The 19609-nt window shown below is 37.3% G+C and overlaps 1 protein-coding gene across 3 annotated transcripts in view; it reads left to right on the forward strand.

Annotated features, from left to right (window-relative positions):
* The window catches only part of LOC126325538 (phenoloxidase 1-like), a 279076-nt gene that overhangs the window by 70169 nt on the left and 189298 nt on the right, over window positions 1-19609 (forward strand). For all 3 annotated transcript variants that reach the window (XM_049995249.1, XM_049995257.1, XM_049995260.1), the window contains one exon: window positions 6542-6731. In XM_049995249.1, the coding sequence (XP_049851206.1) occupies window positions 6542-6731 (190 nt within the window). The remainder of the gene's footprint in view (window positions 1-6541; window positions 6732-19609) is intronic.

Consider the following 19609-nt stretch of genomic DNA (forward strand, 5'->3'; position numbering starts at 1 on the left):
TTTTTCATATATACACACTGCCTCAGCCAGTGTCCAATACATGTTGAATCTCTCAGACACACACACACCCTGATACACGTACAATATTTACATTGACTGTAAATGTATTACTTACATTACTTGCTTCACAATGTGTTCTCATCATTGCCCCTTGGAACACCAATTCAAAATGGAACATATAACACTCATGCCTCCAGACAACTTTCCTGCCATGCACTGCTCACATCACATAAGTTTTCCTCCTTGGTAGTCATAACCCTAAGGGGCCCCATTATGCACCTAATGTTGGAGCTCTCAACTAACAACAATGCCACCCTGTGTGACATCCCAGAGCATTTAGGCTGAGGGGCTTCGCTAAACCAGGACAAATGACTGCATCTCGTGTTTCAGGACACTTATTAAACACAGATAGTGCCTGAAATTTATTCTTCAGACCAAATGTAGAGTCCCCCCCCCCCCCCGGAAGTCTTTACTCACTGCCACACCTTAGTAGTGTGGACCTATTGGGAAACATGTGGGTTGTGCTGGACATCCGTCAGTTCTCCAAATCCAGCTCCCCAGGCTGACGTGCATTGGCAACAGCTTCAAGTTGCATAACCAAAGCCAGAAAATTCAGGCATTCCAAATGGTGTTGTCACTGCAGTTTTAGGTACATCTTTATTTGCCACTGGGATTTAATTACAAGCCTTTCTGCAATCTAACACACTGAAGATATTTGCACCAGATAGAGAATTTGTGAAATCATGAATGTCTGCCACTGTGTGCCTATCCAGGAATATTTGGGCATTTGGTGCTTGATAATCACCCAAGGGTGCCATAAGCCACCCATCTTGTGCACCAGGTGAAGTGGTGAAGACCAAGGGCTGTCCGAAGGTTTGTTTCACCATCTTGCTGTACCTCTTCAAAAAAGACTTTGGCCTCATGTAGTCATTCTGGAATAGTCCGATATGCTCATGATGAGACTGGTGAGCAGTCGGTTGTTCGAATATTATGCACTGTTGTGCATATGGCCACACCCTGTGGGTTCATGGTTTGCTATATTTCTGAGGTACTACTGTGTGAGGAACACGGTCACACTGTGGAGGTGTCTTAAGCCACTCTAACGTTTTGTGACCTACAAGTAGTTCACGTTCTGTTGCCAGTAGAGTCTCTTCTGACACACTGTTCACCTCAAGGTTGTTTCATACCAGACTGTTTCATAATCTTTTTCCAAGGTATGGAGTTGTATATCAAATTGCAACAGTAGGACTTCCAGTAACACCAATAGTTATTTAAGACGAGAGTATTTAAGTGTCCACCCTGTCAGTGGTGGGAATTTTCAAATGACCCTTAACACCAGGAATAGTGTGGTCATTTAGTAAATCCACAGTCAGAGCAGCCTACATGAGGAAATCAGTACCCAAAGTAGGTTGACCAACATCATTTAACAGGAAAGTCAACTTGCTGCTATCAGCAAGCCCAACATCAATCACCAAATTCTTGTAACCATATGTGCATATGACAGAATCATTAACTGCCATTAAGGGGACTGTACTGGTTTGTTTGGCACCTTGGTAGTACATGGCTGTAGCATGCTGCCATCCAGTCCCATGTTGATTAAAAACACTAAGCCTGAGGAGTGGACTGTGACGAACAGCGTTTGTGATGTTGTGGAATGCAACTGTGTTGCAGGCAGCAGCATCAGAGATGTGCCACAGCTTGCAGTATGATGAACAGCTGTACAATGTCAGTTAAACGTAAGGCAACGATGGATCTTCTATGGTAGGTGCTGTAGATGGGTGTCATTATCTGTTGCACCTAAACCAGATTGTGCTTTGCATTTGGTTGTGAACGTGGCTTCATGCACTTCATAGACTGCTGATCAAAGTGTTTCTGGTAGCAGCAAATACCTGTCCAAAGAGTCTTGCAAATATGAGACTGGGATGGAGGAGTGTGGTGTGCATGCAAACTTTCTGCCACCACAGTCCATAGTTGCAAAGTTGCTAACTGCTTAGCCAGCTTCTTGACAGTGGCATGGAGTGCTTGTTTATCATGAGGAAAACTCGGCAGTTGTCGGGCGTAGGTGGCATCACAGCAAAGCAACGATGTGTCTGACTGATCTAGAATGGATTGACTAACTTTTGTAGGAGCAAAAGTTCTTGTGGCAGCCACCATGGCACCCAAGTTGAGCAGGATGTGCTCTCTATTGGCAACTTACGCAATGGCTGGCCTTCATGAGCAATTAAGATTAAACAAACTTGTGGTAGAAATTGTTGTTGCAATATGTGTAGCAGCAAGGCATTCAAATTGATACTGGCATCAATCATTCCATGCAAATATCTCCAGAATTCAAATGGTGTCTTGCAGCCATGCCTCTTGTGGTACAAGATTTTCATGAGCCTTTGGTACATTGGTTTTGTGCAGTATAACATCAGTGCCACCTTGAGAGTGTTGTAGGCTTCCTGTAGAGAGGTAATGTACTATAATTCTGACACCAAATAGGTAGCTCATTGATCTGGATTACTGATCAATAAAGAGACACGTTCAAAATCGTCAGAAATTTTCTGTTGGATGAAAATGTTCTCCACTATTGCAAACCATATTTCTAATTTTATCAAGCATAAACAATGGGGGCCGTATTTGCAAATGCGATGCAAAAGGTCTATGAGAGCCAATGGGCAGAAAGTCTGTTGGTCTCAAATACAGTAGCAGGAAGATGAAAGGATTGTGAGGATATTCTCATTGGACTTAAAGTCACTTGGCCCTGATGTATGGTTGTGCAAAGCATTGTTTTGTGTTTCCATCACTGACCTGATGACATAAATGGTGCGGCTGTAACTAAGATGTTAAAAGTCAGATCGGTGTGTGGCATGGTATCCTGTGGTTGAAGTACAGAAGATGGGTGTTGCAGAACCCCAATCTCATTTTTAATGTCATGGATGGTGCCACTGATGGCATGCAGTATGTTATGTGCAGTACTCAAGACTGTGTATCTGTGCAAAACGTGGTAGATAACCCATCCACAAGAACACTGTTTTTCTTCAGGTTCATCAATTTAGTAGGAACACTATAGTCTACATAAAAAGTACATATATGGACTAATGGTATGATAATTTTCACTTTATTGTACTCAGCCACAAAATATATTGGAAAAACATTAATGAACTATATAGAACAGGAAGCAAAAAAGGACATGAGTCAAAGGTGCACTACACATGTCACATATTGATTAGCCAATTAAGACCCTCCAGTACCACCTTCATCCTTGCACCTGAAGGTGCCGGATGATTATCTACATCTACATTTATACTCCACAAGCCACCCAACGGTGTGTGGCAGAGGGCACATTATGTGCCACTGTCATTACCTCCCTTTCCTGTTCCAGTCGCGTATGGTTCGTGGGAAGAACGACTGCCGGAAAGCCTCTGTGCATGCTCAAATCTCTCTAATTTTACATTCATGATCGCCTTGGGAGGTATAAGTATGGGGAAGCAATATATTTGATACCTCATCCAGAAATGCACCCTCTCGAAACCTGGACAGCAAGCTACACCGCGACACAGAGCTCCTCTCTTGCAGAGTCTGCCACTTGAGTTTGCACACATCTCTGTAACGCTATCACGCTTACCAAATAACCATGTGATGAAACATGCCACTCTTCTTTGGATCTTCTCTATCTACTCTGTCAACCCAACCTGGTACGGATCCCACACTGATGAGCAATACTCAAGTATAGGTCGAACGAATGTTTTGTAAGCCACCTCCTTTGTTCATGGACTAAATTTTCTAATGACTCTCCCAATGAATCTAAACCTGGCACCCGCCTTACCAAAAATTAATTTTATATGATCATTCCATTTCAAATCATTCCACACACATACTCCCAGATATTTTGCGGAAGTAACTGCTACCAGTGTTTGTTCCGCTATCATATAATCATACAATAAAGGATCCTTCTTTCTATGTATTCACAATACATTACACTTGTCTATGTTCAGGGTCAGTTGCCACTCCCTGCAAGTGCCTATTCACTGCAGATCTTCCTGCATTTTGCTGCAATTTTCTAATGCTGCAACTTCTCTGTATACTACAGCATCATCCACAAAAAGCCCCATGGAACTTCCAACACTATCTACTAGGTCATTTATGTATACTGTGAAAAGCAATGGTCCCATAACACTCCCCTGTGGCATGCCAGATGTTGCTTTAACGTCTGTAGATGTCTCTCTGTTGAGAACAACATGCTGTGTTCTGTTTGCTAAAAACTCTTCAATCCAGCCACACAGCTGGTCTTATATTCCGTAGGCTCTTACTTTGTTTATCAGGTGACAGTGCGGAACTGTATCGAACACCTTCCGGAATTCAAGGAAAATGGCATCTATCTGGGAGCCTGTATCTAATATTTCCTGGGTCTCATGAACAAATAAAGTGAGTTGGGTCTCACAAAATCACTGTTTCCAGAATCCATGTTGATTCCTCCATAGAAGATTCTGGGTTTCCAGAAATAACATGGTACGTGAGCAAAATACATGTTCTAAAATTCTATAACAGATCGATGTCAGAAATATAGGTCTATAGTTTTGTGCTTTTGCTCGACGACCCTTCTTGAAGACTGGGACTACCTGTGCTCTTTTCCAACCATTTGGAACCTTCTGTTCCTCTAGTGACTTGTGGTACCAAAAGGTTCTAGCAGTGTTGTAACTATAGCTACCAGCAATGTCAAAACTACTAAAAACATATAACTGAATGTCTGACAGAAAAGTAATGTTTTCAGATCCTATACATATTACAATCTCAAATTACTATACTATACATACTGTACATACTACACATAGATATATACAAGGGTCATTCAATAAGTAATGCCCCACATTTTTTTTACAAAAGCAGTTAATATACATAGACAAACGCCCTTGTTAGTGTTTCACATTTGTCATTTGTTCTGTGTGCTGGTGAAGTTTTGAACCATTCTGGCAGGTGGCAGAGCCATAGTACAGCATCAAAATGGTGTCTATATATGACTTACATGCTGTTATTGAATTCTTGTGTGCAGAAAAAGAAGCCATGGTGAACATCCATAAACTTTTTTGTGCAGTGTATGGTGATGCTGCAGTTGATAGGAGTACAGCTGAGTGATGGGTAAAGAAAGTTACAGCCTTGGGAAATGCAGAAACAGAGCTCCATGATCAGCCACACTCGAGACATCCTGTTACAGCAACTGCTCCAGACATACTGAAATGTGTGGATGCCATTATTCATGCCAACTGGCACATCACGGTTTGACAATTCGCTCTACAGTTGTCGATCAGCTTTGGAAGTGCATCTGCAATGATTGAGACTCTCGGATATTCAGAGAGGTGTTCACAATGGGTTCCATGAATGCTCACATCACCAAATTGGGTTGGATATCATTGCCTTGTCCACCCTACAACAGTCCCGACCTGGCACCTTCAAACTTCCAACTCTTTGGGCCACTTAAAGATTCTCAATGGGGAACACACTTTGAAGATGATGAGAGTGTCAGTCATGCAGTGAAAACATGGCTACACCTACAGAACAAGAGCTTTTACTAGCAGGGAAACATGCTCTTTCACAATGTTAGCCAACAACCATAGAACATGATGGAGACTATGTAGAAAAATAGGACATGGACAAGACATGTTGATGTATATTGTCACCCAATTCTGACTCTTAACAACAAATGTGTTCTGAGAAAAAATATGTGGGGCATTGCTTGTTGAATGGCCCTTGTACTACACATACACACGAACTATATATACATATTATAATCTCTAATTTATTGAATACTTAATTTAAACTGGTGACATAAATATGTTTATTGATGAATAAACAAAGATTTTTATTATTTCACAAAAGAAATTTTAGTTGCCATGAGACCTTCTTTCTGGCTCTTATATTTGAAATATAATGTCTCTCATAGCCAATAGTCCTTCCATATTTTCTTAAAAATGTTGTTTGATTCAAGTAATAGAGTATTATTTAATAACTTTCATTCATTCCAGAACTGAAAATACTGAAAAAATTTTATGTTAGGGAAAGCAGAATTTGAATAATGACTGACATTGCAGAAAGCAGACTCAAATATCACTCTTAAATCTTTGAAAACACTGGAGCATCACTAGAGAATGTGCAGTAAAGTTCACTGTTCCTTTTTCTAGAAGGATATTCCTAAATTTCATCTTAATGTCATTTTAACTGGTGCACAGTCATTATGATGATTAATTTGTTCAAATCTTTCCCTACTCCTCAAATGAATGAAGCTTTTGTTCTAGGCTAAGTGACAACAGTGTACCACAAATTACTTAAACATACAAGTATGTAGTTTGATACTAGTGAAAATGGAATGTCTGACAAGGTTAAAATTTTAATTCACATAGTATCAAGAACAAAAATTCTTCTGTGTATATGCTAAGACATCAGATATACTGAGACTCATTTTTTATGTTTAGAGCTGTATTTTTTATTCATTTATTTATTTTTTATAGTGACTTATGTAACTTCACATGCTCTTTTATGACTTAAAACCCTTATTTGCTTTCAGAACGATCGTATTCAGAAATTAAATGTAGTTGACAGAAGTGGTTTTGTAGGTGATGTTCAAGAGATTCAAGTTAAACAAATTACTCCACCTGATTTAAGTATTCCACTGGAGTTGGGTCATGATGAGAATTTTTCTCAATTTTTGCCTAAACATCGTAGGATAGCTGCTCGCCTTATTGAGATTCTTATGGGTAAGTTAACTGTTTCTAACATCAATAGCTATAACTGTCAAATCTCACTTAACATTGTGGTTTGCCATCACCTTAAATTCTGTCTCATCTTCACTCTTACTGTGGCCATGGAAAAGTAGGAGTGCTGACTTGCAGTTAGGGCACCCTCTTCCCCTTTTGACAGAAAGCTGGTGCTAAATATGGAAGAATCAGCAGAACGGTGCATAAAGCAATGGGTACCACTATATTAAAGGCACAGACATGAAGTGGACCCATAAGATTATACTTGCTAGATATTATCACAGTGAAATGTAAAACAGACAGAATTTCTCATCAGATGAGTATGTCATAATAACAATAGCATCACTGAATGGTGTTGCAGCAGAGCATGGATTGAATTATTCTTCTGAGGACTGAGACAAAGCCAGTACTAACTAGCAGTATACAAATTTACAGACAGACATCACAGGTTAATGATGGTGAAATACAGACATTATAAAGGGTGTTTATTAAATCAGGTATACAAAAGTAACCTTCAATTGTGAAAAGGGTAAGTAATGTAAAGAAATACCTTATACATTACTGAGTGCAGTATATCTTCAAGTTTTATTCCCACCAGAAACTGTTAGTTCCTAACATCCTCTCCAGGAGGCATGCGCAAATAAGTTATTCCAGCAATCAGCATGGAGTTGTATAATGGTACTGAACATGCATAGTATTATGGTTTCATGATTGCAAACCCACTATTGCAGTTCAGAGACAATTCAAGACTAAATATCACAAGCCTTCTTCTTAAAGGTGGATTGTTATTAATTGGTACAATCATTTCTCCTAAACTAGCTATGCATCACCTATGGCCCTGGGTCAGGATCAGCCAGCAGTCTCTGATGCAGCAATTGAACAAGTTCAACAGACTTAACTGGACATGCGTGAACATTATGTAATGCCTCAATTACAACAGGATATGGGCACAGAATTTATTTTCCAGCAAGATGATGTGCCACTATATTATCATCATTAAATAGGAATGTGCCAACTTGAATTGGATATGGTGGAACAGTATCCTGGACCATGATCACTTGAATTGACCCCAGTGGACTTCTGTGTATTGGGACTGCATTAAAGGCAGAGTTTATTCCTGTGCTTCCAAGAAACATTGATGAGCTGTGACAACAGATAACACAAAAAATTGCCACCTTCCATCATGACTTGCCTCACATGATTTGGCAGGAAACTGATTACAGGTGGGACACATGTCATCTTACAAAAGGTAGCCACATTGAACATTTCTAAGTAAAACTTAAAGGTGTACTGCATTCAGTGCTATATCAAACATTTCTGTGAGTTACTTACTTTTTTCACAATTAAAGGTTACTTTTTATAGCTAAATTATAAACAAGATGTATAAGAAAATAGGGGGTCTGATAAAAATATTTAAAGAGGGAAGAAAATTTTACTGTCCTAGTTAACTGGAGTGCTCCTAGAGGGAAAGTAAGATAAGGTAACTGTAGAATACAGGCTGGGGTAAAGGAATGAGAGGGAAGAGAGGCTTGCTGAGTCTGCCATAAATTTCAGGTGGTTGTAGTGAACACTCTCTTTCAAAATCATAAAAGACACAGGGGAATATCAACTGGACTACCTAATGGTTAGCCAAAGATTTAAAAATCAATTTCTGGGTCGCAAATCACACACAGGTGTAGAAACAGACTCAGCCAATAAACTAGTAGTGATAAACAGCAGGTTCAGATTTAGTAAAGCAATGAAAAATAATAATAAAATAATAAATAAATAATAAAAATAAATAAATAAAAAATGAACAAAAATAAAAAATAAACAAATAATAAAATAATAAATAAATAATAAAAAATAAATAAAAATAAATAAATAATAAATAAACAAATAAATAATAAATAATAAAATAATAAATAAATAATAAAATAATAAAAAAATTAAAAAAATAAAATATAATAAAAAACAAAATAATAAATAAATTATAATAAATAAAAATAAAAAAAATAAAAACATGAACCATGGACCTTGCCAATGGTGGGGAGACTTGCTAGCCTCAATCATATCTATAACCGTACCGTAGGTGCAACCACAATGGAGGGGTATGTGTTGAGAGGCCAGACAAATGTGTGGTTCCTGAAGAGGGGCAGCAGCCTTTTCAGTAGTTGCAGGGGCAACAGTCTGGATGATTAACTGATCTGGCCTTGAAACAATAACCAAAACGGCCTTGCTGTTGTGGTACTCCGAACGGCTGAAAGCAAGGGGAAACTACAGCCGTAATTTTTCCCGAGGGCATGCAACTTTACTGTATGATTAAATGATGATGGTATCCTCTTGGGTAAAATATTCCGAAGGTAAAATAGTCCCCCATTTGGATCTCTGGGCTGGGACTACTCAAGAGGACGTCATTATCAGGAGAAAGAAAACTGGCATTATACGGATGGAAGTGTGGAATGTCAGATCCCTTAATCAGGCAAGTAGGTTAGAAAATTTAAAAAGGGAAATGGATAGGTTAAAGTTAGATATAGTGGGAATTAGTGAAGTAGGGTGGCAGGAGGAACAAGACTTTTGGTCAGGTGAATACAGGGTTATAAATACAAAATCAAATAGATGTAATGCAGGAGTAGGTTTAATTACGAATAAAAAATAGGAGTGCAGGTAAGCTACTACAAACAGCATAGTGAATGCATTACTGTGGCCAAAATAGACACAGAGCCCACACCTACTACAGTAGTACAAGTTTATATGCCAACTAGCTCTGCAGATGATGAAGAAATTGATGAAATGTATGATGAGATAGAAGAAATTATTCAGGTAGTGAAGGGAGATGAAAATTTAATAGTCATGGGTTACTGGAATTCAACAGTAGGAAAAGGGAGAGAAGGAAATGTAGTAGGAGAATATGGATTAGGGCTAAGAAATGAAAGAGGAAGCTGTCTGGTAGAATTTTGCACAGCGCATAACTTAATCATAGCTAACACTTGGTTCACGAATCATGAAAGAAGGTTGTATACATGGAAGAATCCTGGAGATACTAAAAGATATCAGGTAGATTATATAATGGTAAGACAGAGATTTAGGAACCAGGTTTTGTATTGTAAGACATTTCCAGGGGCAAATGTGGACTCTGACCACAATCTACTGGTTATGAACTGTAGATTAAAACTGAAGAAACTGCAAAAAGGTGGGAATTTAAGGAGATGGGACCTGGGTAAACTGAAAGAACCAGAGGTTGTACAGAGTTTCAGGGAGAGCATAACAGAACAATTGACAGGAATGGGGGAAAGAAATACAGTAGAAGAAGAATGGGTAGCTTTGAGGGATGAAATAGTGAAGGCAGCAGAGGATCAAGTAGGTAAAAAGATGAGGGCTAGTAGAAATCCTTGGGTAACAGAAGAGATACTGAATTTAATTGATGAATGGAGAAAATCCAAAAACACAGTAAATGAAGCAGGCAAAAAGGAATACAGATGTCTCAAAAAGGAGATCGACAGGAAGTGCAAAATGGCTAAGCATGGATGGCTAGAGGACAAATGTAATGAGGGGTAAGATAGATACTGCCTACAGGAAAATTAAAGTGACCTTTGGAGAAAAGAGAACCACTTGAATGAATATCAAGAGCTCAGATGGAAACCCAGTTCTAAGCAAAGAAGGGAAAGCAGAAAGGTGGAAGAAGTATATAGAGGGTCTATACAGGGGCGATGTTCTTGAGGACAATATTATGGAAATGGAAGAGGGTGTAGATGAAGATGAAATGGGAGATATGATACTGTGTGAAGAGTTTGACAGAGCACTGAAAGACCTGAGTCAAAACAAGGCCCCGGGAGTAGACAACATTCCATTAGAACTACTGACAGCCTTGGGAGAGCCAGTCCTGACAAAACTCTACCATCTGGTGAGCAAGATGTATGAGACAGGCGAAATTCCCTCAGACTTCAAGAAGAATATAATAATTCCAATCCAAAAGAAAGCAGGTGTTGACAGATGTGAAAATTACCAAACTATCAGTTTAATAAGTCACAGCGGCAAAATACTAACATGAATTCTTTACAGCCGAATGGAAAAACTGGTAGAAGCCGACTTTGGGGAAGATCAGTTTGGATTCTGTAGAAATGATGGAACACGTGAGGCAATACTGACCCTATGACTTATATTAGAAGAAAGATTAAGGAAAGACAAACCTACATTTCTAGCATTTGTATACTTAGAGAACGCTTTTGACAATGTTGACTGGAAAACTCTCATTCAAATTCTGAAGGTGGCAGGGGTAAAATGCAGGGAGCAAAATGCTATTTACAATTTGTACAGAAACCAGATGGCAGTTATAAGAGCTAAGGGACATGAACAGGAAGCAGTGAGACAGGGTTGCAGCCTCTCCCCGATGCTATTCAATCTGTATATTGAGCAAGCAGTAAAGGAAACAAAATAAAAGTTCGGAGTAGGCATTAAAATCTATGGGGAAGAAATAAAAACTTTGAGGTTCACTGATGACATTGTAATTCTGTCAGAGACAGCAAAGGGCTTGGAAGAGCAGTTGACTGGAATGAACAGTGTCTTGAAAGGAGGGTATAAGATGAACATCAACAAAAGCAAAACAGTGATAATGGAATGTAATCGAATTAAGTCAGATGATGCTGAGGGATTTAGATTAGGAAATGAGACACTTAAACTAGTAAAGCAGTTTTGCTATTTGAGGAGGAAAATAACTGATGATGGTCAAAGTAGGGAGGATATAAAATGTAGACTGGCAATGGCAAGGAAAGCGTTTCTGAAGAAGAGAAATTTGTTAACATCGAGTATTGATTTAAGTGTCAGGAAGTCAATTCTGAAATTATTTGTATGGAGTGTGGCCATGTATGGAAGTGAAACATGGATAATAAATAGTTTAGACAAGAAGAGAAAAGAAGTTTTCGAAATATGGTGCTACAGAAGAATGCTGAAAATTAGATGGGTAGATCACATAACTAATGAGGATGTATTGATTAGAATTGGGGAGAAGAGGAGTTTGTGGCACAACTTGACTAGAAGAAGGGATCAGTTGGTGGGACAGTTCTGAGGCATCAAGGGATCACCAACTTAGTACTGGAGGGCAGCGTGGAGGGTAAAAATCATAGAGGGTGACCAAGAAATGAATACACTAAGCAGATTCAGAAGGATGTAGGCTGCAGTAGGTACTGGGAGATGAAGAAGTTTGCACAGGATAGAGTATCATGGAGAGCTGCATCAAACCAGTCTCAGGACTGAAGACCACAACAACAATAAAAAAGTATATAATGGTAAAAATAGCAATTTATCATTCTCTACTAAGAGTGCCTGTTGGTGGCTCAGTGCTTTTGCTATTCAAGTAGTGGTATCCTGTGCTACAAATCATTTAAATTTGGCCAGAATTTCCTTATTATATTTAAATCTTTGTATTGAATACTCAATTTGTGGGATCCTGTGCTACAAATCATTTAAATTTTGCTGGAATTTCCTTATTATATTTAAATCTTTATATTGAATACTCAGTTCATGCCTGATGTATTCAAAGTATAAGCAGTTACTAACACAAGACTCATGTATTCTTAGTAAGCGTATATTCTTACTTTTTTTTGTTTTTCCTATTTGCAACTCAGCATCTCCACTATATGGTGAGTAGCAACTTTCCTTTTCATAATATTGTTACATTCCATGCAGGGTTTTCCATTGTTCAAACACAATAATATGTCAGTAGTTATGCTAGACAGTAAGTTACTGGTAATAACATATAACAATAAGTTATTAGTTGTAAGTGAATATGGTAAATTCTCAGAAGCAACAAACACTGGTAAAATTTCAATAGTAACGGGGGCTGTAAATTCTAAGTAATAATGCAAATTAACAATTACCCATTACTAACAGATGGCAGTGTATTCTCAGGAGTAGCAGAAGTGGCAATGTGCCAGTAGTAACATATCAGCAACAACAAAACCTATTATCTATCAAATCTGCATTATGAGCAAGTTCACCAATAACAGAGGATTCCACATTAGCTTCTAATCTCTATGATTTTGGTTCCATTTCATGTGTAGGTACTGTAACAGTTTCTATATTATTATTTGTAGCTTGTTCTAAAGTGCCTTCAGTTTCTATTAAATCCGTTTCTAACATTTGTTCTTCATTAATTCTAACAGCCTCTAATGAACTAATATTTTCTGCATATTTAACATTGTTGTCAGTCTTTTTTTCCACTAAATCTATCCACAGGCACCGACTCTACGCGGCCTGAGGGGGCCTGAGCCCCCTGAAAAATTTGTTTTGTGGGTGGTGGTGGTGGTGGGGGGGGGGGGGGGGGGGAGCCCCTCAATAATTTAAGAAAATTATTAGTTATATTATGCTTTGTAAAATAACAAAATTATGTTCGAATTATTTTCTTTTTCTTTTAAAATACATTTATTAATGAGTTAAAACAAATAATTATTACAGTAGTAAGTAGGTTAACTGAAAACTAGTGGTGTGTATCATGATAGTGTTATGGTGTTGCGGGCACACTTAGAATTTGTCCCGGTGCTCGAGCCTATGGGTAAAGTCTGGCACCAGCGGGCCAGTGCCGCGGCTTCAGCGACATTAAAAGGACTGGAACAGAAGCACCTGGTACCCTCTGCCTCATTTCGCTGTAATGCTTCAAGACATTTGCGATGTCACAGCTATGTAAAGCTAACCCTGCTATCACAGTCATTCGGTGTGGATAGTTTCATTCAGTGCGTGCTGCAGACGTGTTTAGTGTTCTGGCTTCAGTGCCTAGTAGACTATTTTATATAACTATATTTTATCTTACTTTAGTCTCTTAATGTATTATGAATTAGGTTTGCAATGGATAAATTTGTTACCAAAAAGGGGCATTTGGATGTTGATGATACTGCAAGTCAAGCTCCAACAATTATTGTGTCATAATTCATTCATCGTATTCAGGTGAGAACTTTTCACAGCCAAAACCTGTACAATCCCGTATGGAAAGATCATTTCTGAAGTCTTGGTTGATCAGACATACATGGCTAGAATATGAAGCATCTACTGAAATAGTTTTTTGGAAAACATGTAAAGAGGCAGATGCTAAAAATCTATTACAATTTTCTTCAAAAAAAAGAAGATGCATTTACTTCCATAGGGTTTTCTAATTAGAAAAAGTCTTTGGAAAAATTCTGTCTTCACAAAAATACGTTGACACTTAAAAAAGTGTTCTGAAACTAAGTTCTATCACTAACCAAAGTGTAGCCTCCCAATTGAATGAACAGTTAGATAGTGATTTGAAGAAAGGCTGTTTAGCTCTTGAGACAATTTTTACTACTATGCAATTTCTGTGCTGTCAAGGACTAGCATTTAGAGGACAGAAAGATGTAAACTCAAATTTTTCAGGTTGTTGGAACACTGAAAGAATTATATACCTGAGTTTAAAGATTGGTTAGAGCATTTGGGGTATAAATGGATGTCCCTCGATATTCATAACGAGATCATTGATCTGCTAGGAAAGTCTGTGTTGAGAAAGTTACTGGTTTCAGTCAAGAAGACTGAACATTTTTCTGTTATGGTTGATGAAACAAGTGATTCTTCAATTCACGAACAAGTGTCATTTTGTATTTTTACTGCCAATGATTCCTTAATCATCAATGAAGACTTTATTGGCTTATACGAGACTCCCAACACTGAATCACAAACTCTATTTAGTATTTTAAAAGATGTTTTTGTTCATCTTGATTTGTCAATGGATAACTAAAGGAGACAGTGCTATGATGGTGCCTTGAATATGAGAGGTAAGTTCAAAGGAATAAAAAAAAGTTAGTTTTGGATATGCAACCAAAAGCATGTTATGTGCACTACACTGCTCACAGTTTAGACTTGGAAGTTGTAGACAATCTCCACCATCTTATGTCTATGAGGGATATTATGTCTTTAGCCAAGGAGTTAATAATCACTGCAAGGGAATCCAACAAAAGGCTGGGACATTTCAGAAGCTATGGCTGTGAGAGCTCCTATGACCAAGCTGGTCTACGACCACTTTGCCTCACTCGATGAACTATGTGAGCTTCTAGTATCTTGAGAATATTGAAAAACTTTGAAGAACTTCTAGTTTTTTGAAATATTTTCTGCGGAAGACAAAACAGAGGCAGGTTACAAATGTGTAAGCTACCTTGAGCCAATGTTACAGTTCAAGACTTATTTCTTTTTTTGTCTTAATTGCCAAGCAGTTAATCCAGTAGAGGATGTCAATGAAAAAATTCAGTGCATTCATCTAAGTGTTGCTGATCTGAATAAAAAATATATGAGGGCTTGATTTGTATATTGAATGGAAGGTGTGATAGTTTTGAACACATTTGGGAATTGTGTTTAAAACACAAGGGCTTGATTTGTATATTGAATGGAAGGTGTGATAGTTTTGAACACATTTGGGAATTGTGTTTAAAAGAAAAACCATCACAAGTTGATGATCCTTGGCTGCCACAGAATTGAAATATACCAAAGAAGTACGAAAACAATGAAGCCAGGTCACCACACACTTTCAAAACCCCAAAGAAATACTATAAAGCTATTTACATTGAAGTTTGGGAAACAGTGGAATCTTGCATTACTGAGTGGTTTGCTTCAACTGGACCCACACAGGTCATTGCAGTTGAACAAGAGTGATGCTTTTAGTAAACAGAGGTGAAACAAATTTGAAAAAATCAACGGAGTTTTTCATAAATGACCTAGACATTGAGAGACTGCACTAATACTTGACTAAGATTTGAACCACTTTAGTGCCCTGTCTATGATCCCATATCTCTCTAACCTCTGCAGAAGTAGTAAATGATTGACCAAGTCGAAAGGTTTGGTCAAATCACAAAAAATACGAGAGACTTTTTTACCCTTGTCTAAAGCAGAGCTTATCTTTTCAGTGAATTCCCTAATAGCATTTATTGTATTTTCCCCCTTTCAAAATCCAAGCTGATGTTTAACTATAATATTGTTTTCTATAATAAAGTTTTCAAGGTGTTTTGCAACAATCCTTTCTATCACCTTAGCGAAAACTAGGAAGCAGGGAAACAGGGCAGTAATTTCCCATGTCATCTGGTGAGCCTTTCTTGAACAATGGTCTTATTTCAGCATGTTTTAACACACCTGGGAGATATTCTTCCTCAAATGAGTGATTAATAATTTTAGCCAATGGATGAGAAATGATGTTATAATCAGCCTTGACTACAATGGTTGGTATTTCATCCCATCCAGCAGATTTCTTGTTTTTTAAAGACACTATAGCATCTTCTACATCTTTTGGGATAATTCTTTTGAATGTTTTAAGTCTTGCATTTTGTTTTATATTTACAAAAATACCTACTTATTATTTTGACACATTTGTGAAAAAAATGTTGAAACAGTGTGACATATGAAATGGATCTATAATTGTATCATTTTTAAGTTTAATTTTTAAGTTTAATTTTTAAGTTTAATTTGTACAATTTCTTGGCACTTGTTCTTTACTCCCAATTCAAATTTGATGACACCCCAAATTGCCTTTCATTTATTTTCATGTTTACTAATATACACGATGTTAGCCAATTTTTTTGGTGCCTGTATACCTTTTTGAACATATTTTTATATCTCTTTACATAACCCACAAAGACAGAATTTTTGTTACATTTTAACTCATTCTGAAGCTGTCTATTCCTGGCCTAGAAACTTTTATTCCTAGTGCACTTCAATTTATTTTATTGGTCACTCCTTGTCACCAAGCTTGAGGGGCAAACATTTCATTGAAAACATCTAGGAAACCGTTTAGGAATATCTTGAAATTTTTTTCACTTAACACACTGTCATCCAGCTGAATCCCTGTAAGTTATTTGAACATTGTATAGTCCAAGAGAAACTTAGGTCTCACAACTCTTGTCTAACTTTCACTTGAGATCAATTTTCAGTTTCTTCAGCGTATCAAAAATCATCTCAACATTTGATATTTGCTGCCAAAAGTCAGTGGATAATGCTAATCTTTTTCATGTAGATCTACTTGACAATGCCTTATTTATTAATGATGTCACTAAAAATTTGCATCCAAATGATAAATATTTTAAAATTGTTTCCAGTTCAAAATATGAAGCAACCAAAGATGTACTGATGTATTAAGTAAACACTTGTGACACTTCCAGTTAATATTAGCTCTTCAGCGGTGCAAATCTTCTGTACACATAATTCACAACGTGTTATCACAGTGCTTCGGTGTTATTTCAAACCGTCCATTAATTCACTTTAGATATATTGTGAAGCTCAGTATTTAATTGTATTTTGCACTCAAAGTAGTTGCAAAGTCTTTAGTTATTATTGTTTTGCATAGTTAAATGATCTCAGTCACTGTATGGCAGTGTTCAGATATGTAACTGCTTTATTTTGTCTCATTAGTTCTCATTCACATTGTATCAATGGAAGTAGCAAAGTATTCTTGGATTTTGATAAGCCAAATCATAATTAAAGAATTCTTCAGTAAATGAAAATATTGTTTTATTATTTTTAAGATGTTGCTTATTCTTCTTTAGTTTTCAGGTCAAACTTCTTTAGTTCAGAATTGTGTTTCACACACAGTCACCACATGACAGAGTATGTGATGACATAAACATAGTAAATTCTTGTAGCAAAATCCTTTTTTGTTAGTTTCATACTGTATTTTGATTTTAAATTTGAGGTTATTCCTTGAAGATTTGTATTTCACAGTGATCACATGAGAGAGTTCTGTGTGGCAAAACTGTGAAAATATATTGGTAAGGGTTTTGTTTTTTTGTATATTACTGATTAATTATTTTTCATTTTATACTCTGGAAATAACTTCATTACATGACAAACTACAGATGTGTCTTCTGAGTGGAGATTAAATTCACATCAAGACCATTTACAGATATCTTAAAAAAGACATAAAAATCCATTACTAAATAATGTCTTCATTGATAACTCTTTATGTCACCCACACTGTGGCTCCCCTTAAACCATCTGTGCAGTGTTAGAAGCTCCGTTCTGGACTTGCTGTGATGTAAAGGTGTATGCCAGTGATCTCAAACAGCCACACACCACCAAATACTACCTAAAACAAATAATACAACACAAAACAAATATTTACATGTATAAAAATATGCATATTAAGTATGCATTTAAAAGTATACTTTTTCACATAACATTAATTACCAACATGTTTACTAATATTTGAATGATGAGGATACAGTAAACATCATGGATCACACTCTTAAGGGAAAATCTTGAATTTAATTCTGAAAAGTTTTGTACCCTCGCATAGTCTTCTATTGTATAACTAACTGGATGATTCAGAATAGCCCATCACACTCACCTATAAGATGCTGACCATTGCCGTAGAAAATTATTGACAGACAGAGGAATAGGAAGTAACAATTGTAGAAATTTTGTATTTTCCTGCAAGGCAGCAAATTTCATCTGACTACAGATCACAACTATTGTTTTCAAACTGAAAATATCAGAGGTTACATTGCTTATCAAATTACCAACAGTCTATATATCAACTCAGCATAAAAATGCTGACATGCTGCTGTGATTTCCTCTAGGTTGTAACATTCCTCGATATATTTGGTGGTATTATTGTATCTGCTAAAACCAGTAACCATTTGTATTGCTTTCTAGAGCAATTAAAAGCATCTTACAGGTAGAGCTGTAATGGAATGACACTTTTTTAAGGTAACAATACTTTCAATTAATTTTTGAATGTCTGCTAATTTACAGCTTGTAATAAAATGCTAACATTAATTTGTGATATTCTTACAAGATATATTTTAAAGCATAGGTTAGTTTTACTGTAGGAAAGTTTCAAGATCTGCTTTCAGTATTTTTACATATAGACAACAATGAAATTATTTTTGTAATTAAAAAAAATACTGAATGTTGCTGATTGTGTGCTAGAAAGTTATTTAATTGTGAAATGAGTAATAAATCATAATTAACATACTAAATACATGAATAACCAAAGTTTAACTGGTGTACATAATGAATAAGTGCTATTCGCAACAGAGGTATCGTAATCAATGGCTGGGATGGGAAGTATCTCAGGTAGGATTTCCCTCATTTCAGGGCATGATGAAAGGTAATCAAAGCTGTGGCAAAGGATGTGGTTAAGTTGTTCCAGTCCAGGGTGGTACTGGGTAATGAGGGGGACACTCCTTTGTGGCTGGTTCTTGGAGGTTTTACGATGATTGGGAGTGTGAAGGGAAATGGCACAGGAGATCTATATGCGGACTAGGTCTGGGAGATAGTACCTGTCTGTGAAGGCCTTGGTGGGACCCTGAGCAAGGGAGTTTTTGTCACTGCAGATACACTGTGCCTGGGTGACCAGGCTGTATGGGAGGGACTTTCTGGTGTGAAAGGGATAACAGCTGTTAAAATGCAGGTAATGCTGGTGGCTGGTGGGTTAATGTGGACAGATGTGCAGATGGCACCATCAGAGATGAGAATGTCAACATCTAGGAAGGTGGCACACTGGGTTGAAGAGAACCACATGAAGTGGATGGAAGAGGTGTTAAGATTGTGAACCAACGAAGATAGGATGTCTTGCCCTGAGTCCAGATCATGAAGATATCATCAATGAAACTGAACCAAAATAGGGGTTTGGTGTTTTGGGAGGCTAAGAAGGTCTCGTCTAGATGGTTCATAAAAGGGGTGGCATAGGAGGGTGCCATGCCGGTGCTCATGGCTGTGCAGCACATCTTTTATTTTTTATCTTTTCGTCTTTTTCATCTTTAACCACCAATATGGATACATCTTCTTTTAAATTAGCTCCTATTTTACAGTATTGCCATTATAGTTATTGCAAATTTCCTTCAAAATACCTGCCTTATAGAAGTTCGTACTCTTCCTTATCCCCACTTATTAATGTTGACTGACAAAACTCA

The sequence above is a fragment of the Schistocerca gregaria genome, chromosome 2 (genome assembly GCF_023897955.1).
Source record: "Schistocerca gregaria isolate iqSchGreg1 chromosome 2, iqSchGreg1.2, whole genome shotgun sequence".
In the NCBI taxonomy this organism is placed as follows: Eukaryota; Metazoa; Arthropoda; class Insecta; order Orthoptera; family Acrididae; genus Schistocerca; species Schistocerca gregaria.